The sequence below is a fragment of the Aptenodytes patagonicus genome, chromosome 5 (assembly GCF_965638725.1).
Source record: "Aptenodytes patagonicus chromosome 5, bAptPat1.pri.cur, whole genome shotgun sequence".
Lineage (NCBI taxonomy): Eukaryota > Metazoa > Chordata > Aves > Sphenisciformes > Spheniscidae > Aptenodytes > Aptenodytes patagonicus.
Genome location: NC_134953.1, coordinates 15,006,869 through 15,033,824, shown reverse-complemented (window position 1 = coordinate 15,033,824; position 26,956 = coordinate 15,006,869). Strand labels below are relative to the sequence as shown.

Genomic DNA, 26,956 nt, shown 5'->3' with positions numbered 1-26,956 from the left:
GTTGTACAGGGAAAAAAAGGGAAAAAAGCATACATCTGCAGAAAGAAAAAACAAAATAGCAAGACTTGGTAGACTTCAGTTTCTTTGCCCTTTTTAGACTCTACTGCACTTAGTCTGCACAGGCTTTTCTGCTCAGTTCCTCCAAGCTTGGTCCCATCAGTTCTGCTGCTGTCCTACCTCAGGCTTCTTGTCTTGGACCTCTTCTCTTAGCCTCTTCCATTTGCTCCGTTTCCATGATTCAGGAGACTCAGTTGAATATCCTTGCTAAGCCTGACAGAATCTTTTCTTCTAGACTTGCTCTCTTACTTCCACTCTGCCTACTAGTCCCAATTCCTATCCCCCTCTCATTTTTTTGTCCAATTTGCACTTAACCATCCCCAACAGTTCCACTAGCCAGCCTCTCTACCCATCCTTGACTGAGATACCAGTTCCCCACAGCTACCAATATCCCCCCTTAAATTACCCCCATGATGTCCCTTGCCAGCTCTCTTGTCCCAGGCTCTTCCTCCCTTCGTTAACCGTTTGCCCAGCCCTTCCTTCTCCTCAATTAATACAGCCTTTTTTCACCTGCCCTCATTTTCTTCTCTACAGCTTCCAAATTCCTTCACACTTGTAACTCATCATCTCAGCAAAATATTATTTCCCTCATCCTGGTCACACTATTGTTCTTTAGGTATTCAAATAGACATTAGGTACCTTTGCTCTTTTGGCCTCCCTTTTCTACCCTGCTTGGGTGACAACAGAAGATCCTCAAAAGCACAGGAGAGAGAGGCTTCCCCTTTTCCTTTCAACATCTAGTCTGACCAGTTACTGAGCCCTGAAATTTGTACTGCAGCATGCACACTCTGCAAAGAAAGCACATGTGCAGTACAGTCACTCTCACAAAGAGATGCTCTGAAAGTCTGAGAGATTTTAGCAGCTAAAGACACAGCTATTCCTACCCACATAAACTGGTATTTTTCAGAGCATCTGCTAATCTGCATGAAGTTTCATAGCTCTCCATAGGGAAAATAAAATATATACAGCAGATAAAAGCCATCCTCTTAACAGATTTCCAGACCTAGCTCCAAATTATGAACATTAGAGCATTCCATATAAAACGTCCCAAGAATTTAGTGAGGCAGGATAATTTTACTAGGCTTTTTCTCAGTGACAGTTGAGCTATACCGAGTAAGTATCTTCCTAAAAACTATTCCAGTCTGAGGAAGACATCCTGTATAGAAAGGACTGAAAGGACTTTTCTGTCTGAACAGGAAGAGTTGCATGCACTTAAGAGTGCTTATTTTCAATGGGGAGCAGAGACATTAACACACAGAACAACTAGGCCTTTTTCAGTGACATTTACTTTGGAGCTGTAAGAGACACCGAAGAATTTGTGTTTCCATTAGTGCATCTGCTTTCTTATAGTGTTTGGGTTAAAATAGAAGTTATTGCAGTTTAACTTACCGAACATTTTCTGGTCTTAATTTATCCAGTACCATCTCTATTAAATCAGGCCTGAATTCTTCAAGCAAATATTCAGCAGCTAATACTTCTTCTATAGGATAATACTAAAAAACAAAGCCCAGAAACATGTAAATGAATTAAACAAAGACTAAGCATGAAAAAACTACTGGTTTGTAAAGGAAATAAAAGTGTATACTTCTGGTCACTAAATCTGTATTACCTTGGTAATTTCAAATTAGAAGTGCACAGATGTCTTAAAATCTTTCTCTTAAAACTAAACAAGATGAAGTAGTACTCTAACTATGCAATCATATTTCTCCTATATTAGGTAATTTTATATACTGCATATTACCATTCTTTTCTCTTGAAATATTTTATGTCTCAATATAAAAAGTCACCCACCTTTAAATACTGTCTTGAAGTAACTAAAGTAAAAATAACATGGTAAATGCTGACCCCTGGAGGATATTTTTAAAGATAAAAGAACACCAAGTACTCGCTAGAGTGCATTTGGGAAAAACAAAACATAACTAAGCAAACACACCCCCCCGCCAATCCCCCCCCCCAAGTTTTTTAGGATTCTCTAAGAATTCAATTTTTATTTACAGTAATTTAAAGGAAAGTGTATTTCAATTATCTAAAAGCTTAGTACAAATTTACACAGTTTTAATTCTAACTTTTTTTATTTAGGATCAAACTGAAAATCTCTTAAGGTACATTGCAATTTAAGAAGAAAAAAGTTAAAATTCCTCTGAAAATGATTAATGTGGTTGACAGGAAAACTTTGTTGATAAACATCTGTTTACCACGGGAAAAATACCAGGTGCCCTAAGCACCTTGCAGTTTGCCATACAGGTATACTTTTTTTGACCAGAATTATTATAAAACGGCTTTCTGAATTACATACATTATACAAAAAACTACAGTGGAATGACTTCCAGAACACAGAGTAACTCACACAAATGGTTTTGGAAAAGAGAAAGGGCCGGGGGGCGGGGGGAGACCAAAGACAATGAACCAAACCTGTGTTACAAAAAATTCAAATGTGAATACTGAAGATCCAGAATTTGAAAGGTCTTGTCCGAAAGATTCATCGTACACTGAAGAATGCTCATTTAACTACATTCTGCGTAAATGGCTAAGCAGACTAAGCAACCTGAAGGGGAGATTTTAAGTAATCTATGCACTTCTAATCTGAAATTACCAAGGCAATACAGATTTAGTGACCAAAAGTCTACACTTTATTTCCTTTACAAACACAGGCCACAGTCTGCCCACCAACTGGAACTGAACATAAAATTTATTTCGTTGTTAATTTTGTATTGCTTGAGCAGGAGGGTTGGACAAGATGACCTCCAGAGGTCCAGTCCAACCTCAACCATTTTGTGACTCTGATTACTTTTCAGCAAGGTCAGAGCATAATGTAACTAAAATAAAACAGACTAAAACAATCTACATATGACAATCAGATTAAAATGAAATTTAAAAAATGATACAATTAAGGAGACAAAACAAAACAGAAGTAAAAGGGCACTGCAAACCAGGGAACAACTACCTGGAAAACATCAAGCCTACACATGACAAATATGAAATATAATTTGACAGCAAGACCTTAGTGGTGACTCCTTAGACCAGCACAAATGCGCTTTAAAGATGAACTTGTGTTTTGTTGAATAAAAAGGGATTTTAAATCCTTTTGGTAAATACGTAACAATTTACGACATTACATTTACTCATGCCAACTTATACACAGGTTCTTCTCCAAGTTATGAAAACCAGCTAGTATTTGTAAGCGCATGAAATCACGAAACAACAGTTCTAACTTGGTTAATTCAAAGCATAAACTTAGTACATCTCAGAGGCAATAAAGAGAACTAGAAAAGTTATTTTTCTACTAGTGTTTAAGCAACTAACAGCAGAATCAGAATTACCATTCATACTGCAAGCACAGCAAAAGAAAAGCAGTGGGAAAAAAAGTTCTGAATCAATACCCTGCTCTTTGGAACACTGCTGGCAACTTCCTGGCCTGATTTTGTAATCGGGAATGATCCAACAAGTACAGACCACTGAAAGGCTGTTTCAGAAGTCAGAAGTCCATTTGTTAAAGAGATTTTATGCATTTGACAGAACAAAACCAAGAGATGGCATCCCAAATAGGAGCTCCTTTCAGTATCCATTTAAATGTTTTCAGTTAAGTCTAATACTTTTTAGTAAACACAAAGACAATTCTAAAATTAAAGGTCGTTATTTTAGACTTTACAAATTAGAGGTGTACGAGCATTAACAGGAATTCCTGAAAAGAAACCAAAAATGCCTCTGAGTAGATGTAGACATTAGGTGTGTAATGGAGAATCGCTGCAATGTATAAAAGTTGCATGAATTTCACTAGACAATAAATCCCCGCCTAAATCTTCCTTTAGTGCAAAATGAGGGAACTGAATTTTGCAAGAAGACTAGGTATAAGCTACATAATGATCCTTTCAGTACCAATATGTAATCACATTAGTAGAGTCAAACATTTCTAATTTGCTATCTTAATACGAACATTTCTGCTTACTGCAGTACTTCAATATTGTTAACTATAGAAGCATTGAGAAACATAGTGCTTGTGTTTATGATAAAATATTATTTTTCTAGTATTTCCCTAGAGAACATTTAGCTATCAGGTAGACACAGAATGACAAGGTACGTGTCTTAAAAAACACTGAAACAGATCAAATAGCAACTCCAGTTACTGTAAAATCAGTTCTACCAAGTATAGAAGTATAAAATGGTAGAGAGTGAAGAAAATGTGACTTACTGACTGCCAAAACTAAGATCTATGCAGCATCATATTAGCTTCCTAAGCTCAAGTAGTGCAAAGAACCTTTGCAAATACCTGTATTTATTAAGAGTATAATCAAACATACTGCTAAATGATTACTATATTGTAAAACAAACAAACAAAAAACCCATGCACACTTACATGCAGCATTCCTCCAAGCTTTGATGTATAACCTCGTGGTCGTTCTTTATCTTTAAATCTGAATGCCACAGCATTTAGATCCTAGGAAACAATGTAGGAAGGGTTGAAAAGCATATATTAAAGAATCTTTTAAGAATAATTATTGGCTACTTAATTCCTTTTTATAATGTAAGAAAAGGAAGGAGTTTTGTTGTATCCATTTTATAGTAGTTAGGTACCTAACACAAAAGTTTTCAGTAATATTCAAGTTGCACAAAACTCACAAGCAATTTCAGATATTCTCACAATGTGAAGTATTATACAAGTCTTGTAAGTCCTGTTTGTAATAAGAGATCTGTCCCATAGCTCATATATTTAAATTTCCTGATAATTTGAAAACACACCAACTTTGATACAACCAATGCATAGCGTTCCAGTACAATGTTCGTTGTATGTTAGCCTTTCCCTCTTCCTTTTTTGTTCCCTTTGTTCAGCCAGCCAAAAGGTAAGTTTAGAGACAGAAAAAGTGTGTTTCTTTATGCTGTCTTAGCCACAGAAATAGAACACATAATTCTTAGAATACAATGGCAAGAGTGAATTAAAGAGATCTAAGTCTAGAAAGCCAATGAAAAGGACAGTCCATCCTTCTGTGAAACCATGCAGAGAGTCCGGTTAATTCAACAATACAGCTGAAAATAAACTTGAAAGAAGATTCTTTTCAAACTAGTTTGCCAGCTCTTCTGACTCACCTCACAGCCTCAGGAGTGCTGGGGCTGATACAAGAGGAGCAAGGGAAAGACACAGGGATGAGATGGGAGGATGGAACTACCTCTTCCAAATCTTGTATTTGCTTACAATGACAGTGAAACAATTCCATTGGGACTTTTAGCAGAGGGTTAAGAGACTTCTTTTACAGGTATACAGTGTCAAAATGCAGGAAGCATCTGCAGAATTTCTACTCTTAGACAGAAGAGACTCAACAGTTTTCACCAAATAAAGCTAAGATGGAACAAGAAATCTTTACCCAGATTTACACTACTTTGTAGTGAACCAATGAGACTATATACATAAATAAACCTGGTTTTATTTCACACTGTCACTGAGAAGTGCAGTAGTTTAATTCTAGTAAGATACTTCACATTTTTGCTCTGTGCACACAAAACCATACAGACTTAGAAGAAGCGTGAACAGTTCAGCAAAGACTGAAGTGTACAGCCAAAGTACTCCAAGAAAAGTTTTAGTTCACCTCTCAAAAAGGTGAGAGAACAAACAGCAGATTAAATGTCCTTCTGCCTTTACCATCTCAATGATATGATTTGACACATGAAAGAAGAGAGGGGTAGAGTAACAGCCATTTGAATTTCCAATTCAATGTTACCCCTCACAGCAAATGCTTCCCCCTCTCCACCTTCAGTGAAGACTAAGGAAGGTTATGCAAAATCCTTGCAGGCAGAGCAAGATACTTCTTCCTCCATCGCCATTATACTATCATAAAATGTCAACTCACAGCTCTGTAAGAGCATTTTACATCTACATTAAGACAATATATTCTGAATGTACTTGTCATTTGTGTCATGTTGCACCTTTAAAATTAATAATCTTAACTACCATGCAATTATTAAAGGCTATTTCCACAGCCAAGGAATCCGTTTCTACTTATAATCCAAAAATTTGTAAAAATACAACCACCGCATATTTCAAGTACCAATCACTGTACCTTGCACTCTTGGAAAACCCATTCTTGAGGTCCTTCTGTACGTAGTTTTTGAATATATTGAAACATGTGCAAAATAATATCTTCAACGTGCACTGGAAAGAAAAAATACTTGCTTAATAATTCACTCAGTTCTGCACAAAGAAAAAATTCTGATGAACACAAATATGTAAGGTTTTATTTTTAATTACACCCTGATACTTCAAGATATTTAAGTACATATGTAATCCCACTGGCAAAGTTAAACATGTTTTTCTGAGACATGAATTTAAGATAAGTGTTTAGGTCCCCAGTTAATTCTGAGAACTGCATTGAGCATGTCTTATGTTAAGATACTGATTTATAATATCATTTAACTCAGGTCTAAATAGTATGAATAAGTAGCATACAAAGGTATTAACAGCTTTTCTTTTAAAGAAATTTACTTCAAAATATTTAATGAAATACTTTAACTTAATATAACCTCAAATAAGTTGGTTTCTTATGTTAGATGAAGTGTGTTATCATACTGAGAGGATTTAAACACAGAAGAATAACCAGTTAATTAAAATAAATTGGCTTTCAAGCTATAAACACAATTAGTCTCTCTGGATACAAACACAAACCCGTCAGATCAGGAATAACATGGAATGCAGACATAGTGCTTCACTTACAAAGTCCTTCCTCTGTCAAGTCTACATTAATGATGAAAAACATGAAACCTCTAGCACCTTCCTTCTGTCCTCCAACAAGAGTATTTACCCATCCTATGAAATCAAAAAGAAAATATATTACATAAACAAATCTGTAACAATTTATGTTACTTTTTGTATGCTTCAGCAACATTTTTTTTTTTAACATTTTGACTACTTTACATGTTCTCCTTCTCTTTCTTAATGCCTATAGCAACAGTGCAAGTTAAACATAACACAAGTCAGACCTATCTGATTTCGTGCTCAGAGTGATATGACAAACTCAAGATCATTTGATTACTGGGTAATTTATTTCTGTTTGGAACACAGTAATATAAAGAAAGCGAAAGAAACACTCTTGTAATCTTCCAGACATTAAGGGACCTGACAGTAATCTCTGAGTCAGTGACAGAATAGAGACAAGATCATTATGTCAAAGTTCGTGTAACTCCCTAAACAGCAGTAGATAAAGGGGAGTGCAAGAAATAATAGCTTCAGTAGTCAGAGTGCCTGTTATTTATTTATTTTTACCCACCACAGAAACAAAAATAAAGTGCAAAATGACTTGCAACTCAAATTACTCAAACAGTTGGGAGCTTTAAAATTGACCTCTCTATGTTAAATTTAAGTGAAATGTAACTAAGCTTTAAAAAATTGTGTAATAAATTACTTTTTAATTCTTTACCTTCAAAGGACTTACCTTTGGCTTTAAGCTCTGATAAAAGACTCCCTGGGCCTTCATGCCCAATCAGATGACCAAGGTAATGGCCAGGGTTTGATTTATAGTACTTCTGAAGGTCTGGTATAGGAAATGTGACGTAAAGATTTCTAATGTCCTTAATAGGTACCACTTTGTAAAGTTGCTGAGGGGGAAAATAAACAAGGAGATCCATAAACAAAAGGAAACTCTCATTGTTTTATTCATCTCAGGAGCACATACCATGTTCCCTTCACACACAGGCATTTTATTACAAACATATCAACAAAATCTTGAAAGTAAAGGTATGTAAAACTTAGGGCAACCCTTTAGCCATTCATGATGCAAACAAAAGGAGAATTAATTATCTCAGTTGCTTACAGCTGCAACCAAATGTACAACCTTTAGTATAAACTATACAAAACTATACTATACTTAGCATGGAAAGGTGGGTGGAAAATTAAGAAAGAAATACAGAACTTAACAGAGGTACTGATACAAAAGTAGTGAAGTGCACAATGTATTACTGAAACATAAAAAATACTATTTAAGGTGTACACTCCTGATGGAAGTAGTAATCTCTATACGTACCCGGAGATGTTCTTCTTGGAAAGGATGTTCAGGAAACTCTGGTATAGGAACATTTTTATTCTCTACTTCCGAAAATAACTTTACCACTAAGCAAGTCAGCTCATCCAAGGATTCTAGAATAACAAAACATCAGAAAAAGCATAATCATTATCTGAAGATTCTGGCAAATTTGCATTTTGCATATTCTTTGGGGAAGACATGAATTACACAGAAAAGTAGTTTTAATGGTATGATAATTAGTAATTTCAGAAAGGAAATCTATGTTAGTACTTAAGTTTTGAACTATAACACGCTATAAGCACCATGCTTATTAAAGGAAGGCTTCAACCATGATAAAAATAAATCCTGTAACTGGAAAAAACATATTTAAATTTTACTGATGAATCTAAGCTGGAGCTGAAGAAAAAACACATCAGATATTGAACATTTGCAAAAATAAACATTCCACAAAAAGCTTAAGGGACATGGAATTACAGCTGCAAATTTTCCAGAGTGAAAGCATCTTCGCCAAAACTTGGATTTTCTTCAGTCTCAGCTCACCTCCAGTACTTCACATACACCGTGAGCCAGCGTCATCTGTCCTCAGCGCCCCAAAATTTCACACACATCTGCAACCTTGTTAAGCACTTCTACTTTCACATCCATTCTAGTTTCAGTCCGTGACTCTAGTACTCTCCAAAAATGAGAGAAGACGATTTGCAGAAACAATCTGATGTTGTGCATGAATTCACCTAAATTGACCTATACAGTTTCTGTTGAAATACTGCCTTCAAAATAGCTATCTGCTTAAAGAAATGCATTTTGGAGCACTTCTCAAAGTGAGAATAAGATAAGAAAGACTCATCCATCAAGTTTTTTAGCACACGCCTTTCAAGGGTGGGCGTTGAAGAAAAATCTGGGCATTTCTTGGATGTCTCAAAGTACAACCTTAACCCTTGAAAGACTTCAAAAAGTGGTCACCTTGTTAGTCAAAACAATCCCAGTTAGATTTAGAAAGCGGAATCTTTCCTGCCCAACATATGCATGCTCCTATGCTACACTGAGAGAACTGTGCAGGGGAAAAAAAAACAAAACAATGCAAACCAAGATGGGCCACTGTATAATAAAATTTTGTGAACTGCATGTAATTCTATTAAAGACCACTATTTTTTATCCACATCAGCAAAACGCACATTCATTTAAGCTTTACAACTACAGTGAGGGTTTTCTTTAGGACAGATTTCCAGTTGCCAGGGTGATTCTTACTGAAAAATTTTCCATTTAGAAGTCTATATGTGACCTGCTGTACTAAAGCTGTTCTATGATTACTCAGTGAATTTTGCTTTTGATTAGATTAAAAAAAAAATTAATTTCATTATTTAATTTTAGCAAACTTTTGAATATTTATTACTATTTCCTAGAGAAATTATATTCTGACTCCCCAACCTCTTTTTACTGACATATATTTTTATTTGTTTTACATTACATATATAAAGTGGTGGGAAAATCAGAGAATTACTAGGCTGCACATAGCTTTAGACATCCATTTATTTCAGAAGGCACAAGAGTAGAGATATCATGGGGGACTTACAGTGTGCAACTCAACATATTTTTACATTATAGAATTTCTAACTATTTATTTATGTATTAATTAGCAGTACTGCTACATTGATAGCAAGGTATTTCAGCAAAGAATTTATGGAATAATGCTAACAAGATTTGTTTTCTGTAGTTTGCATTTTATGGGTGGGGCTCCCTGGGGAAAAAAAAAAAAAAATCAGGAAGAACATGGAACTCGTAAATTTTCAAATTTGATGCCAGAGGCAAGCTCTCAAATAGCCAAATCAGTCATTAATATAAAGCATTCTGGAAAGCAATTGCATAATTCTCCTGCTTGAACAGATAACAGAGTGAGAAAAGATATGTGTCTTTTCAGGGAAAATAAGATGAAACTTTTGTCCAAATTGCACCTCACTATTACAGTGACACCTGCTTAATTAAATATGACAAATAAGGGTAGTTGTACGGCATTTTGTATACAAGCAGATTAACAAAAAGCCTAAGAGTTACCTTTCAAAAAATTATTTATTTATTTTATAACATTGGAAGGAAAAATCCCAAAGATTAATGTTTCAAAGGCTCCTAATTTTTCTAAATATTGAACTATTTACAAGGGCAACTCACACTGAAAGAATTTGACTGTGGAAAATGACTAGTAAAACTACCTAAATTCAGGATTTTAACAAGAATAATTTTTGTATTTCGTAGTAAAAAACACATATATGTGCAAATTGCAGAAATGTTTGAAAGGTAACAGATTTTAAGACTATTTTCTACATTTTATTGATATTTGAAATGCAGATCTTGTCTGTCCTGGGATATTGCCTGTCCAGTAAAGAACTAGTTAAAGAAAAAAAGATGCCTGGAAACCTTGAAAACAGAACTGTTAAATGAGGAAGAGAATTTTAATTCAATTGTTTTGAACTCTGATCAATATCTATTTACCTGAATTAACAAATAAATATTTTTTAAGAAAATAAAATATTTTTTTTATTTTGCTCAGGTAAAATAAACAGAAGGAAAAAAAACCTGAGAAGGGGGACGCACCTCTTTCAAATAGCAATAAAAATAAATTCACAATATTAAAAAATATTTACAAGCTATCTTCATCAATATTACAGTGTTTACTTGCAGAAAGTTTCCACTGCTACCAGGAGAATAAGCAAGGCATTTTCAAACATGACATATATTAAGCCCTAGTGGTCCTACCTACATACCTACTAATAACATGCCTGATACCCCCACCTTAAAAAAAAAAAAAAAATCTAATACTTTTTACTGTTCAGCTTGCAACAGTGGAAAAAAAACTTTCACCATATTCTAATCAATGTGATGTTACAGCAGGTGAGATATAATAATAAATTGAATTGAAAGGAATTAGGGAGCCTGGAACTGATTTAGTAGTGAGTATACGCACACAACTTGGATTCAGTTAAGAAGTATAATCCTCACCGTGTTTGCCCACCTTAAAAATCTACAAGAAAAAATGATTCATGTATATGCTATGATTGAAATTAAACAGGTACATTTTGTTAATCAGCTTCATACTCAGCATCCTATAAACAGATAGTTGTAAAGCAGGATTTCACTCTGCTAACGAATTTTATTCCATTCATACTCACCATGCGAGCATTATCGTAAAACACCATACAAATACCAGTCTGCCAACGTATTTTCAAAAAGCAAAGTTTTCAACACGCTGTTATTAAGCTTTTGGCAAACCTATGTAAAATAACATCTTGACTGTGGAAGATTTTAAGCAGTTGCAACATCTGTGAAGTTAACTCAGAAGCAAACTGAAGTAAAGACTTTTTATCTAAATGTTAGGTTAGGCTTATCCTCTGATAATACAGAAATTTTTGTAGTGGAAGTGTAAGTCTAAAATATGAAAACAGTATCAAAAGCCCTTCCAACATCTGAAACCAGACAGGTGTCAGTCTTTGTAAGACAAACATACAATGATAGCAACTGGAGACTTGATAATGGATTTAAAATTTTCAGCTTACTTTTTCTGTTGTAAGCTTATAAACATATAAACTGATACATTGCAAGTTGCTTCGGAGACTTCACTAAACATAAAATTATGTTTGGTCAGTCTGTAAAAGTTTTACTTTTTTCCCTTTTGTAGACTTTCAGACCCTTGCACACACTTAATTTTCTTCAAACATAAATACATGTAAAGTCTTACTCAACCAACAGAACAAAACTCACCTCTTCCTAACACACAAATAGCCATTAAATTTGATGAATAATAAGTGGAATGGAACTTCAATAGCTCTTGTCTTACATCTATTCCTTCTTTGGTTGGTCTAGTTTCCAGAGTGAGTTTGTTCCCTGTAACATAAAAAAAAAGTTAACAATACTTGATGTCTATGAATTTACAAATCAAAAAGAAAAATATAAATGAACAAATCTGCTTTCCTCCAGATGGATAGTAATTTTAAAAATAATTACTATGCATAATAAGTAAACTGGATCAATACTGTCTCAGCTTATCAGAAACAATAAATACTTCCACTCTCAATCTGCACATTCCTGAAGAACCGAGGATGTTTTAGTCTTCCAAATTAATCTTTTTAATTTGAATGGGTTATTTCAAAGCAATGCAAGTAAGCCCAGGCTCTAATTCAGAAAAAAAAGGTTTTTCTTTGGCACATTTGGAGTAGGTTTTACTCCCATATACACACTCCTGTCATAGGAATCACTGTGTAAAATTATTCGTGGCATTGTGTGCCACGAATTATAGCCTAGTATATTAAATAAAATAAATAATTACTAATCAACAAACATGATTTGTAAATTGTGACTGTTCACCTTCTGCTTCACAAACAGCTGAGCTGTTGCTGCTGTAGAGGAACAGGACTAGAGAGGAAGAGAACTACAACTGTCCCTGAATAAGCCCATAAGCAGAAGACACCAAAACTTTCTCCATTAAATTATCCTCCTGTTAACTAGCACAATCTTTACATGAACATCAAGCTTTCAGTAATTTACTCTAAGGACATACTCCACATTTATAGTCAAAGCAGAACTTGTATTTAATAAAGGTAAGAACTTGAAACAACAGAAAAATTAGAGTCTACGAAGAGCACACTGGATTTTAATCAACTCCACTTCCCATTACTACATGGACACACAAAATGGTCAACAGAATCTACAGACCAGAACTGCAAACTAATTATCTGTTAACTCTGAGATCAGTAACTCCCTTAAGCCACAACCAGGTACAGAAGAGAGCAAGGGATGAGGAGGAAGAATAAGGCAAGAAACTGTAGCAGAAAAGTTGACTTGTGTGTTCACAGGAAAATCAGCAAGAAGGAGAGAAAAGATCGGGAGAGCATGCCTGCTATGCATATATGCCCAGTGCACAAATCCTACAATCACAGATGTAAGTTAATACAAATCAATGAGGCAAAATTAGCTACATAAATAACAGACAAGTATATTGTCCAGATGTTTGGCGATTAGATACAAGTCTAATTACAACTGCAACAGTCAACAAATCATCATAGAGAGCCTGCCTGAAGCAATATATTGCTTTAATTTTCAAAGTTCACATGTGAGTGAAAAGCAATAATTCTTAATGACACCTAAAAAGGATAATTAGGGTATTATGTTTAAAATATTTTGTCTATATTCCTCATCACCTGCAGACAAACGAAATGCAGAAGTTTTAGATACCCTACTGTGTTTATTCCCATAGCATCAATACATAGGATAAAATAAAATAAAATAAAATATAATAAAAAAAAAATAAAATAAAAGCTAAAGCTTTAGCTCAGTAACTGTGCTGTTACAGTACTGGAGTACATTAAGAGGCAACAGTCAGAAGACATCTTGTAGATGTAAGAAAATGGACACTAGACAGTGCAAAAGTGCCTGGAAAAGTACTTGACACTGTTGAGGGTACTCATGGAGAAGAATTACCATCATAGGCATAAATTCAGGGAGATGGGTGAAGGGTATCTGGGGACAAAACATACATCCTAACACGAAAACTGGAAGATTAAGGTGCATTTGTTTGTCTGGACGGACAAAGAGTAATAGAAGGTTTGCTGGCAAAACAGGCTGCACAGCAACAAGGAGTGACCTGAAGCATCAAATGGAGTCATTCTTGTGTTCTGCTAGACTAACAACATCTCAGCTGGTCAAAAGGAGGGTAAGAAGGATGCCAGCTGCAGTTGTCATGAAAACCATATCACAGTTATCTCTTTGGGTAAATAAAAAACATCAAAGCTGGGCTCTACTTCTGCAAAGTCAGATCTACAGGAAGGCTATGTGCTGTAATTTAATTTCAGAATCAGAGCCTAATCTAAGAAGAGGTGAGTATGACTATTGCTATTGAATTTGAGCACATTTCGGGTATTCTGCCCATGAAAACATTTCACTTGTGTCAGCTGTAAAACCTTCTTAAATTGTAGAAAACTATTTCTGCAACTTCCACTTACGTTTTCTGAGTGCTATGTAAAAATTAAATAATCTCTTCAGTAGCAGAGACTACAGAATGTACTTTGGATGCTTGCCTGCCTATCAATATATAGTTCCCCAGACTTTATTTTCAAATTTACCTGTTTGGAGAATGCAGTTGTAGTTTCCCCATCTCAGACAGCCTCTCTTTATTGGTGACTAGAGCAATACATGCTCTTGTAGCAGCTGACTACCAGCCCCTCAACTATGCCCTCCATCAACAGGTGAAAAAATACTCTTCTCTTTCTTGAGACAGAGGAAGAAACCAGTCCTTAAAGCCCATTATCTGCCCCCCCATCATCATACTATACCCAATATTCTCATCAGCTACTCATCCAGCAAACTGACCCAGCCACAAAACACATTCATGCTCAAGAATTAAACAGTGCAGTATATGAATTAATAGTCCTGTTACTTTGATAGTTTCAAAAATAAATACATGTAGAAAATAACTTCTATTAAAAAAAAAAAAAACATTTAAACTTCTGCCAAAGCATCAAATATTTGTGGTTTTGACCATAACTATGATATCTAACTTTAATGCTTTTTGAAATTGAGGTTTTGGGGTATTTATTTTAAATTGTTACTAAGCATTCTGTGAATAATAAAGCCTGAAAAAAACCCTACAGCCATAAGATTGGGATTTGCCCAAGACCGTTTTATCTATCCATCTACTACTGTTGTGTTTTATGCTTAAGATTTTGTTTTTATATACTTACTCAGTAATTTTCACATTACTTTGCTGATCTTTCTTGACCTAGTCACTGTCATCTAGTCCTAATGCAATACTTGATAGCAAAAAGAGCATGTGGCTAACAACAATTTAAACACAGTTCATTCACTTTGTTATGCACAAAGATTTAACGGTACCAAATTATGACAAATCGAGTAATTGGAAAACAGCATGCACTGCAGTAATTATCAGAATCATAAGGGATGCTTAATCACTGTACTGCAAGTCTTGGATCACTCTGTTTCCTATGTTTTTGTCTAGCTCTATTTGGTCTACGATGTGGAAAATGCGATAAAGTGCCATAATAAACATGTATGGAGAGAAAAAAAAAAGGGAATTGTTTCAGTCTGTCTTTAACAATTTTATATAAACAATAATACTCTGTATGTTACACAGAACTCCAATGGATGGATAATTATATTCTGACAAACCTGTTCCAAATTTACTGAAGGGATGATTGGGGTTTCCAGTAGCCTTCTCTAATTGAAACAACCTCCAGGCGTCATTCATCAGATTCTTCTCATGCTCAGAATCAACAGCATTCACTTCCCTGTCTTTGCAGCTTTCATCAAACAAAGGGCACAGGAAAAACTGGGCAAATCTAAACAGAAAAGTTTTAATTCAAGTCAAGGCTAATGTACATAAATGGTAACAGAAAAGTATAAAGCTTGGTACCTCCTGAAAACAGCTGAATATATTATTTTTTTAATGCAGAACTTAAAAATTCTTTAACAGTTTTCACACTGATTCACTATCTTTATTTCTCAATTTCTTTATCTATAAATGCAGGCAACTATTCACCATATAAGGTACTACAAAGATCCAGACCTTGCATCATAACTGATACACTGAAAATTCCTACTCTTTTGAAGTTTAGCTGCAAGAGGCTCTTAATCTCACAAATCAAATCAGTCTTGCCAGACATCCAGGGAAAATCCAAAGAGAAAATCCACTCTCTACCTCAGTGACTACACACCTTTCAATTTCTGTCCCCTCCCACAAAAGACGAGATTTCATTGAGTTCCCTTTACTAAAGGCATCCTAATACTTTTCTAGACTTCATCCTTCTATTGCTATCAATGAAATAAGGATCCTATGGGAAGCATAGTATTTGATTACACAATCAGAGATTTGCACAATGCATAAGTTCATGATCATATTCTGTGCAACACATTTCCAAAAATATTCAATGTAAACCCAACCTTTGAACTTCAGAAATTCTGCCTCAGTGAAGAACTCTGCTAGCTGGAAAAAATCTCAGCAAAACTTTTGAACTGAAAAATATCTGGTATCAGTTTTAACAAATGACAGTGCTCTCAACTCTTTCTTTAATATCATAATGATAAAACTATCAAAAAACTTTTACACAATTTAAAATAGCACCTATATAACAAAAAAATTAAATATAAAACAATGTGTTTACCTGTCTAGTGCACCTTCTAGATGTTCATGTGACACATCGAAGTAATAGTTGGTATGTTCTCCACTCGTGAAAGCATTTGAGCTCCCGGCATGCTCACTAAGAAATTGGCTATACTCATTCTCTTTTGGATATTTCTTGGTTCCCAGGAACAGCATATGCTCACAAAAATGACTAAGCCCAGCAATGTTGGGGGGATCAGACAAGGATCCTGCACAAGGAAAAATTTTATGTAACCATTCATAAAAAGTAATACTAAAACGTTAAGTCTTCTAAAGTGCTTTATATTACAGTATGTTGCCTCAGGCAATTATATCAATTCTGTAGATGTAAGCAGACACTTGTGCGGCTACAGTCAACTAAACTCAATCTAACAAAAAAATTTAGAATGAGTAACTGAACCAATTAGCATCTCAAATTGCCTCTCCAGATCAGCCTGCATCCTTATAGAGAGACAATTTTTCAATTAAAGTCCATGACTCATAATCTGTAAAGACCTGGCAGATCACAATGTTCTGATTTCTATACCTTGACTTTAATAACTGCACTGTGGTAAAAGGCAGCAATTGCCAACCACAGTTAAGGAGGTATTTATTACAGGTGATAACCTGTAATTGCCTGAACACAAGCAGCTATTGATGACCAGCTAGTAGGTGTGAAGGCAGACAGATTAAAAGACAATAATGATGTGCAAGAATAGAAGCCAGAAACATGGAAGTTTGAGTCTGGCAGTCCTGCTTTGGAGTGTGCAACAAAGTGCAATGGGAGAGTAGAGATGAAGGCAACAGATACATCTCCTCCAGTACATGTGCAAGACCTGGATGCTGCAGTTGGCTATTACTGTCATAGTACCTAACAAAACCACATTTAGGATCCTCTGAACTAGATAATGATTTGTGACAGCCATCTCCCATAATAAAAAAAGGCCAGAAGTTTTCAAAGTTACTCTACTACTTCTGTCCTAACACCAACAGCAGCAAGAGCTCCCAACTACAAACATGGCAAGAGGATGCTTAGGTAATGAGTAAGGATGCTCAGGTAATGTGTGCATGCATCATACTTTCCAAGCAACTGAGAAACTACACAAGCTTGAGAAATACCTCAGATATAAGAAAAGTCTTCTATTACTCCAAAGAGTCAAAGTAACTACCTTCCTCTTCTATTTCCAATATTTCTGTTTGCACACTTAAGCATCATTGGAGTTAGGGAGTGCCTCTCCAACTCCTCCAGCACTACAGCATTTTCTCACCTCTACACATCAACAACTTAACATGGGAGGAAAAAAAAAAGTCTGATATGACAGATGGAGCTGTCTGAAATAATTGCACTCACACCCACCCCTTTTCTGCTTACAAAAGATCTTTCATAACATGAAACTTAATGGTTAAAAGAAGTCTTTCTACTGACTGAGCTACACTTGAGTAAACACAGAGTACAATAAGAGAATTTAATTAGCTCTAATAATTTTCAACTTGATGTGTCAAAGAATTAAACAAACTCTAAATTACAATAAAAGGCTAGGCTGCCAACTGGATACCACTCCTGTCAGTTTATTTGCAACTAAGATACCAAAACTTAAAGCATTTTTATTAATGACATAATGAACACAACAAGCATTAAATACCTATGTGCACATCAAGTGCTGCTGAAGACTTATCTGTGGTGGGGTCACTAATGAGAAGAGCTTTAATGCCATTTGCCAATTCCAGCCCACGATATTCTCGTTTATCCTCAGGTGATTTGATAATTTCATTTGTTATTCTCTTAATAGCTGGATTGTTCATTTTGTTGTTTGTCTCTTTCTGAAACCTTAAAGAAAACAGAAGAAATTTCACTTACCATTTTTACTTAAGCCCTGCTAATATTTTAATATTACGTTAGAGAATACTGGGAGATATTGACAGCAAGAAATCTAGTTCTATGCAAAACTCACAGAACTGGCCTAAAAGTATAGTTCAAATCCTGAGAGATATTGCTGTTAAAACAAAACAAAACGACCAAGTAACATAATAAAACTGTAGATCACATCATTTAATGTTTCAAGTTTCATACTAACAGTAATTAAAAAAATAACTTAATAAAGAAAGATCATCCCCTTTTTCAATTATGATAAAAATGAAATTAAATTAAGCATACATTGCTATCTCAAGTATACTTTCAGGCTTCAGGAAAGTATTTCATGTGTCTGAATTGGTGGTTATATTATGAATGTTGTAACTTTGCAATTGTCAGATAAACAAAATTTTACTAATAAACCACTGGATTTGTACACTCAAGCAAGAAAGGGTGACACCATTTACAATATTGCCATAAAAATACAAACACACTGCAGAATCGCCATGATAAACAGGAACAGACTGTCTCACGTGTTTAAACTTCTACTATTAGTTTAACAGACATGCTATGAGACATGCTGCTTTAATGGCACAATTTTGAAATGCTAAGAAACTAAGTGTGATTCTGAAATTATAAACTCTGGTTATTCAATTTTTTAAAATGCCAAGTGAAAAGGTGAGACATTCAGACTTCAATATTTGGGGAGGTAGAGTGGAACCATTTGGCTGCATGTTAAAAAAACAAACAAAAAACACCAACACAAAAAAACCCCAGACAAACCACACACACACACAAATAAGCAAACCCCAGAAATGGGAAATCAGAGAGCTATGCTCTGAGCCAATCATGTGCTGTATTCCTGTATGTAACAGCCACTGAATTCTAACCCTGTTTTAAAGGAAGGGTTTTAGAATGCGGCCTGTTATAAACACATAGTACCAATCAAACTCAATCTTTTCCTGTGGTAAAATGTTGCTTGCCATATTGCCAAGTAACCTACTACATGAGCTTCATTAGTCGTTGCTGAACTAATTTCACTTACAAAGAAAACCAAATCCGAGTCTAACTCCCCACCACAACACATACACAGAGGGCATGAGAAATTTTGTATGGTCCCGTTGGTATCACATAGATAACAAGGAGTTTCACAGTATTTACTTTTCCATTTTCAGGTTGTACAGTTCAAGGAACTTCATCCAAGTTTTAAGACTACAAGCTTTAAGACCATATGGGATGTGGAACATGAAGGACTGCACAGTTCTCAACATACTTATTGTTTCAGGTCTTCAGTCATGACATTTTAACTAACTCTAGCTAGCAAATCAGCTGCATACTCAATGTTACCAGATACACAAAAACAACTTCAGAAAAGAAAATTTGATGATATATTTTATTTACAGTTTAAAATTACAAATGAAAAAGGAAGTCAGCTAATAAAATTTCCTTCCTAAAATACTGTATCATTCTCAAAATGGGAAGCAGTTCTGCGAGCTACTGTCCCTCTGGATTATCTCCTTCCCATTTATTCATGTGATTCTACGATTCTATGGTATAAAAACAACAGCCATCTGCTGATGCACAGTCATCAGTGTTGGTATTATATATTATAATGGGGCTGATAAAGAGCTCATTATTAACAGCATGTTAAGGATAGAAAGTTTATGAACATAATGTCTACAGTAGAATCAGTGAAAAACAGTGTTTCACAAACAGAAAATTAAGATTTTACCTGTAGCAGAGTGAAAGTTTGTCTAAGACTGGATTTATGCTTGAGGAAGGAGATACATATGTAAACTGGAGAATATATTATTGTAAAAAAAAAGCAGTAAAGTAAGCATTAGATCTTTGAATACTTTTGAAAGAAGTAAAAAGATTACTTTGGAACTTTTAAATAGACTTAAGTTATAACACACCCTTATATGAAAGCAAGCAGAATTACAAACAAGAATTATAACCCAAATAAAAAAATAGAAGCACTGAGTACAGAAAGCATCAATGAATAATCAGAATCTGAATGTCTCTAAGCAAGAGCCATAAACAATATGAAGTAACTTTCAAAAATGTGTATCTCAATGTATTTCAGAAGGAAACACTTCCACTAGTAAAACATGGTTCTCACACTATGAATTACTTAAAAAAAAAAAAAAAAGCCGTCAAACGTAATCACTAAAGAGTAACTGAAATGCTGCATTTAAATTTAAATGTCTACACTCTCATTTAAACCTGTCATTTATCCACTAGTTTAACCCTGTACTCAGGCTAATCCTGCTTGGAATATCTATGGGCTTCCTTCCTCTGAAAAAATGCAGATACCACTCAAAAACAAAGGATACTCCAAGTACAGCAATATCTATGTTTCTCTGCGTCAACAGCACTGATATAATCCATGTTTATGATTTAAAAAATGCCTCCTTGTTCAAAGTTCAGAGTCCTAGGTAGAAATACTCTACTAAACTTAAGATACTGTGTAAAATTTATGAAGCGAGAATAGATACTACTTTTCATATATGAAAATCAGTAACTAAACTGTTCTTAATTGTATTTCAGTTGCACACAATTCTACTGGATTGACAAATATAAGTATGTAGAGCAAGGAGGTCTCTGAATCTCCTGATTTCACCTCTGCTAAGGAACACCTATCACTTGCTTTTCAGCTAAAATATTCCATCTCCTTAAGATACTAGTTGCTTATCGTAAGATGCATATATACTACAAACTTCTCAAGTGTTTTTTTTTAAATGTTATACAATTTCCTTGTCATCTGATATCTCCTTGTTATTTCTACACCTCATCATTAAGTCACAGAACTTTACTGTTCATTCAGATGACTCATCTTTCCAATGTGATTCATCAAATTACACAGCTTCTGTGAAATCTTATGAGATTTCAATTGATGTCTTGTGAAGCCGTACACCTGCACTTCATTTTATTATCATTCCCTACTTCTCCCTCCTTCATAGGCTACTTCCAGCTTGGCAGTCATATTTCAGTACAGAAAAAAACTACAATTTTCAAAAGGTCAAAATCAGTAATTAAGCCTTCAAACCAAGGACTTAAACTTTTATCTCCATCTTCATTGCTATTTCAATGGGCATTGTGAATACAACACTCTCTTCAACTTCAAATGGGTTTGCATGATTAACCCACAATTATTTCCCTGCAAACTAAATTGTAGTACCAGACAAGTCATATAAAAGCAAAGGCAGATCAACTATACAATATTCCTGGAAGGCAATGCATCAAAAGAACAAGACCAATACCTTCCTGCTTAAGTACTGTTCCTCCTGGTGCTATGTTACTCCAATACAATAGCTAGAAAATAAAATTTCACTTTAAGATAGAGTATTTATACAAGGACTTTTTCTTAAGGAGTAAACTGTAAGACATACTATTAAACATTCCCTCATATGACTGCTTTTCTGTGCAACTTCTAAGTTCTCTAAGTGCAATTGCCTGATAACAATACCATGTTCCATTCTTTCACACAAGAATCCTAAAACACCACAAACCACTTTTTGACAATAGAACTGCTTTTGACCATAGGAAAAAAAAGGTAATGGAAACAGAAAGAATTCTGTATTTCTTGTTGTTTTTTGAGAAGTAGCTTAATTCCTAAAGTCGTGTTCAGATGCTGTCCTGAAGTACATGTGCTATATCTACTTGCTACGCTGTCATTACAGTGAGCATTGAATGCTGATGGTCAGTAGCAAAGAAATTAATCCACAAACTAGATGCTATGTTTATTGCAGAGCTAATATCCTAACAAAAATGTCATTAAAAGAAATACTGTCATACTACTTTCACAAAACAGAAGCAACAAAGATCCAATGAAGCAAAGACAGCAGGAACAAATACAAAGCATTACTGTGGCACTGGGAATTCTTCCACTGGCTCAAAAATTACAGGTGGCAAGATGACAGAGCTAGAAAGAAAAGGATAAAAGAATGGGGATGTTTGAACTGAGAGCAGTGTCCCTATTCAATGACTAGGAAATATTAAACATTCTTCCTCATCATCAAAATTACTTCACTTGTACAAGAAAAGTATCAGTTTAAACAAACGCTGAATTTTAAACTATAGCACTTTGAAGTAAAATCATATTCTATTCTTTGAGGCCCAGTTTTTGTAATGATTTCCAGGCAGGCAGTCCCTTGGAACCAGTGAGGTTCTCTGGGGATGCCAGGTTCCACCTGCAACCAGAGTATTACAGAGTAGGATTAAGTGATATATGATTCTGCCTAACTATTTTCATCTTTCAAAGTTATTTTAGTAAACTTACTTTAATTAAAAATTAGCCAGTGTAGTCAAATCTTAGTTCAATGTTTGAACAATTAAAGGACCATATTTGAAAACCAATTAACAGAAACTCCTGAGGGTTGCTTCAACGTGAGAATGTAACTAGCTAATAAAAATATGACCCCCGGAGCACAAACGCCAAAGCACTTTTCAAGATTTTTTTGCCATGACAGGCTTCACATATTTAAGCCAAATGCTGGTACATAGGTCTGAGCCAGATGAATGGCTATAAACACTAATCAGCTTGAAGTAACCAGATGAATGGCAACAAACAGTTACCAGCTCAGCAGGTTTTGATGCTTGCTTTCAATTTGTATCAGTTGCCTTAAAATTTGGGGTTTCCTTGAAGCTTTTATGCAACTGAACCCAAATTACTTCTATGGACACATCTGTGGGTGTTCCAACACACTCCCTTTAAGTTTACACTTGTATATACTAGGATCTGAATCGCTCCTCGTTTTCAACTTATGTTTCATCTGTCTGCCTTTTGAATACACTTGGTATGTTATGCTGATTGCAATACAATTCTTACTCACGTTCTGTGTCTTTGAAACTCTACAAAGACCACAGTAATATTCAATCTCACATTTTGCACCCGTTCCAAGTTCTTTATTTATATCCATTTCTTTTTATTTTTTTTTAATTCCAAACTTAATTGCCTACCATCTACCAGAGTGAAGTGAAACCTTTGTTGAGCCAAAACCTCTCTCTGCCCTGTCCTGCAAGGGAGCTACCATCGATAACGTGTTCTCTGTATTATTTACTAATCCATCTTGGTTTACAGTTCTTGGTAACTTACATGAAGATTTCTTCAGCTGCCAGTGCCTGGAGTGAAAGAAGTGCTGTGTGCTTCGGCAGGAGGCCCAGCGCTGCAGAACTACCAGCCAGACTTTTCTCACCTCTCTTACAGGGATGATCGCACCGAGTTGAGCACTCTGGAGGAGTCCATGAACTTCTTCAGTTGCAAGCTCGTAGCTTTGCAACAACAAAATAAATCTCCATTCTTCCACAGGTCTTCACCCCTCCTCTTTGGCTCTTGCACCTACCTCTCCTCACAATAGCAGCAGAATTCAATGGCATTGTGACATCCTTCTATGTGTAACAGTGACGTTACCGGTAAGTCAACCAACAATCTACCTCCTCTCTTAACTTCTTGATTCACTTGTATGCTATAATTAAAAATTATTTTTTAGACTAAACTGTAGGCAGTACAGGTTTTTTCCTAAAATCAGACATATGTTTTTACTAAGTTCTGTTACCAAGAATGTAATAAAAAAATGGAGCAGAGAAAGAGTAATCTCAAAAAAACCCCAAAAAACAAAAAACAAACCCAAACCCCAAATTAAATCAACTCAGGTGACCATTACCATAAAGGATACTTCAGGAGACTATCCATAACTCTTCCAAGTTACAGGTTAATCAGTAGACAAACTTAGCAATCCTTCTTTTACACATTTAGAGATTAAAACAGTTCACATTATTCAACATCCATAAAGCATCAATCTTCTGTGAATTTACTTGTCATGAAGCTAGAGAATGTATATAAGATCCCAACACATTCCTGATGCTGATCTAAATAAATCTGATTGCATACACAGGCAGATAGACTGCATAAGTAGATAAACTGCTCAAAATGTTAACATGTTTTATCACTTTTAAACTCACCAGGAATTCAGCATATTACTTCATACACAAAAGCTCCAACCACAAAGACCCACAATGATATAATCAGCGCTACCAAGTTATTAAGAACAACTAATCATGCTGAATCAGGCAAGTTTGAAGATGATGAATATTTATAAGGTTTTATTATGTAGTTCATTTTGAAGAAATTCTGAAGTCTCACTACAATTAAAGCATTTTCAGAACCTCGGTCTGCAGTTTTTTGCCAAGTCTGTAACTGACTCGGAAAATTCCCTCCTAATGGTGGTAGCCAGGATAGATGCCTGCCTTGCTCTCATTCCCAGAAAGGTCCAGCTTCTTAAGCTTCTAGATGACAGCAGTAAAACTTGGTCTGCCACAGGTTTCAGTGCCAACGTGACAGTAGAAACACTGGTGTTACACACCAGTGTACAGGAATTACCAGTAGCATTAATGAGACAATACCACGTGTGAACTTGGCAAAAACAAGGGTCCTGGTAGCTTCACATGTAAGATCAGGCCCCAGCTGAGTAACTGGCCCAAGTAGTAAAACGATGAGTGTTTTCAACAGTCTTACGTTGGTCAAACAGGATGGGATATACAATCAAGACACCATAAAGCTAATTTACTGACCTAAAACTACGTCCCTTAACTTGGACCATTCCACAGTTTCCAAAGCACTGGGTAAAAAAGTCAAACAAAAAGGCAGGATTTTATACAATCTGATTTCAGACATAGCAATAAAGGATAACAAGTTTTAAAAAATTTCTAAATCACTTTGGCTTACTTTTCCTCTCTCTCCCAGAATCACCTCAAACAATTCATCAAAACACACCCTCCAGGGTAAACAAGTTTTGTCCAGGTTCACCAGAAATAGAAAACAATTGAAATTAATCTTTTCCTAGCACTTGCTTCAATTTTTTACAAGATTTCTGAAAATTAGGCAAATTCCAAAAGGGTTTTGAAGCCTTTCATTATTTGAAAGATTGGTTCTTTTTTAAATTTAAGCAAAATTATCTGGTTTTAATCTTTAGACGATATGATTATATAGGATCTTCAGAATGATTTCGCAAATCTGGCATAGTATTTTGGCTTGCATCGTTATTTTCATCAGTCTCAAACTGCGTGCTAAGAACAAGACTGATAAGACTAGTTTCTGTGTTACATGACCAGCTGCCTGAAAGTGTATTTTACTTACTTTTTTTCGGAAATGTACTCATTAATCCAATTAATTGCTTTATTCATCAAATACTTGCAAGCCAGTGGTTTTCCTCCCTTCCTGATATTTTTCCTCCACCACCCTACAGCTGCAGGGCTTGGTCCACAACCACAGCGCAGCAGTGGTGTCTAGCACATGGCCCTGCACACGCTAGGAAACATAAAACTGGATGCTACAGGAGAGACCTCTGTGCTTTATTCTAACTGTATTTTGATGTGTATTTCATACATTTTATCTGCAAGTAGCACATCAGATTGCCCAAGGCTCTTTGTAAAGCCAACTCACTTAACACTTTATGCTACCATCTGTCTCATACCCTCAAAAAGAAAAACTTGTGAGGTCTGAATTAAAAAAACAAGATGAGACTAAAACTTTAGTTATACTGTGTAACAACAAGAAATACACAGAAAGATGAGAGAACTGGCAAGAAAATCTGATCTAGCAACAAAAACAGAACTTTAGGATTCTGAATCATGAAAAGTACTGTAATCCTACATTAAAAGCAATTGTTTATCTAACACTAGAGCTCTGACATGACCAACAGACCTACAACAACGAGCAGTTCACAAGAGTCAGTGGTGTGTTTCAACAAGGGAAGTCCTGGCTGTTTACCTGTTTTGTGGTTTAGTTTTTATGATTTTGGACTATCCAATTCTAGTTCTACTGTTAATGTTGTAAGTAAACTCTCAACTCTACAGCATTTTTTTCCATTCCAATTGTTCAGGCAAGCTATAGCTCTGACTCATTCTAAAAACAAGTTGCAGAAGGTCAGATCTAAATAGAAAGCTATAGCGAAGCAACTTTCAAACAAGCTCCATCAAAAATCACCTTGTTACATATATACAGTGCTATCTCATAAGCATATTTTATCAACTTAGGGACATCATAAAAGCTGAGAAGATAAAGATGCTCACTGACAGACCATGCATATACAAATGCATAACTAAACACAAAACCAATTAATCAATTCCTCTACAGACATTTTTACTACAAACTTTTTGATTCCTATCTTGTTAAAAGATCAATATATCAAAATTATTATGAAAGCATCTAATACAATAGAATTAATGTATCAAAACTATCAACCCAACGTGTGATCTCTCAAATGGTCTGACAGTATTTTTAGTAAATGACTTCTACAATAACCTGCAGTGACCCCTAGCTAGGAGCCTAACACCTTCCAGTTCAGTGAAACACTGGAGGTAATGAACTTTTTGTCCCTTCCCTCTTTCTTCTTCTGAACCTAACAGGGTAGGGAACTACTTTTGTATTCATGTGCAAAATAAGTTATATCCTTGACACTTCGATCAAATTCCCAAAGGTACCGTTTTGTCTAAGGGATTAAGCCACAGCCTTCCAAGCGACTGAAGACAGGAAGGAGAAAGGGAGCAAAAAAGCATGCAAACATGCAAATATGAACCCTTCCAGGAACTTCCCAACTAGAATAGATAATTTCAATGCTGTACATGAGATGAAAAAGAGGAGATAAGAATTTCTAACAGAAATGATCTTGCTACTTGACGCACAGATGAAGGTTAAAAATTATATGAGAAGAAAAAGTTAAAGCTGAAAAAAAGGTGAAAGTATGAACAAAATTCAGAAATGGAAACAGGGAACATGTAATTGAAAAAAAGATTCTTAATTTTCACGTTCGTCATCTTAAAAAAAATCATCATGTGAAAGCACTATGCCTGCTCTCATTTCATTATTATTTATGTAAATCCTAATTCCCAATTAAAATT

General features: G+C 35.2%; 1 protein-coding gene across 4 annotated transcripts in view; it reads right to left on the bottom strand.

Annotated features, from left to right (window-relative positions):
- Positions 1-26,956, bottom strand: part of IDE (insulin degrading enzyme) — a 68,611-nt gene that overhangs the window by 40,021 nt on the left and 1,634 nt on the right. For 3 of the 4 annotated variants that reach the window (XM_076338787.1, XM_076338784.1, XM_076338785.1), the window contains exons 2-11: positions 17,847-18,031; positions 16,226-16,433; positions 15,234-15,403; positions 11,814-11,936; positions 8,064-8,176; positions 7,476-7,638; positions 6,758-6,850; positions 6,108-6,199; positions 4,412-4,492; positions 1,447-1,550 (exon numbers count right to left, since the gene is read on the bottom strand). In XM_076338787.1, the coding sequence (XP_076194902.1) occupies positions 1,447-1,550; positions 4,412-4,492; positions 6,108-6,199; positions 6,758-6,850; positions 7,476-7,638; positions 8,064-8,176; positions 11,814-11,936; positions 15,234-15,403; positions 16,226-16,433; positions 17,847-18,006 (1,307 nt within the window). In that variant the 5' untranslated portion in view covers positions 18,007-18,031. Of the gene's footprint in view, positions 1-1,446; positions 1,551-4,411; positions 4,493-6,107; positions 6,200-6,757; positions 6,851-7,475; positions 7,639-8,063; positions 8,177-11,813; positions 11,937-15,233; positions 15,404-16,225; positions 16,434-17,846; positions 18,032-23,153; positions 23,389-26,956 lie in introns of those variants that run through there. The other variant, XM_076338786.1, reaches the window with a different exon arrangement.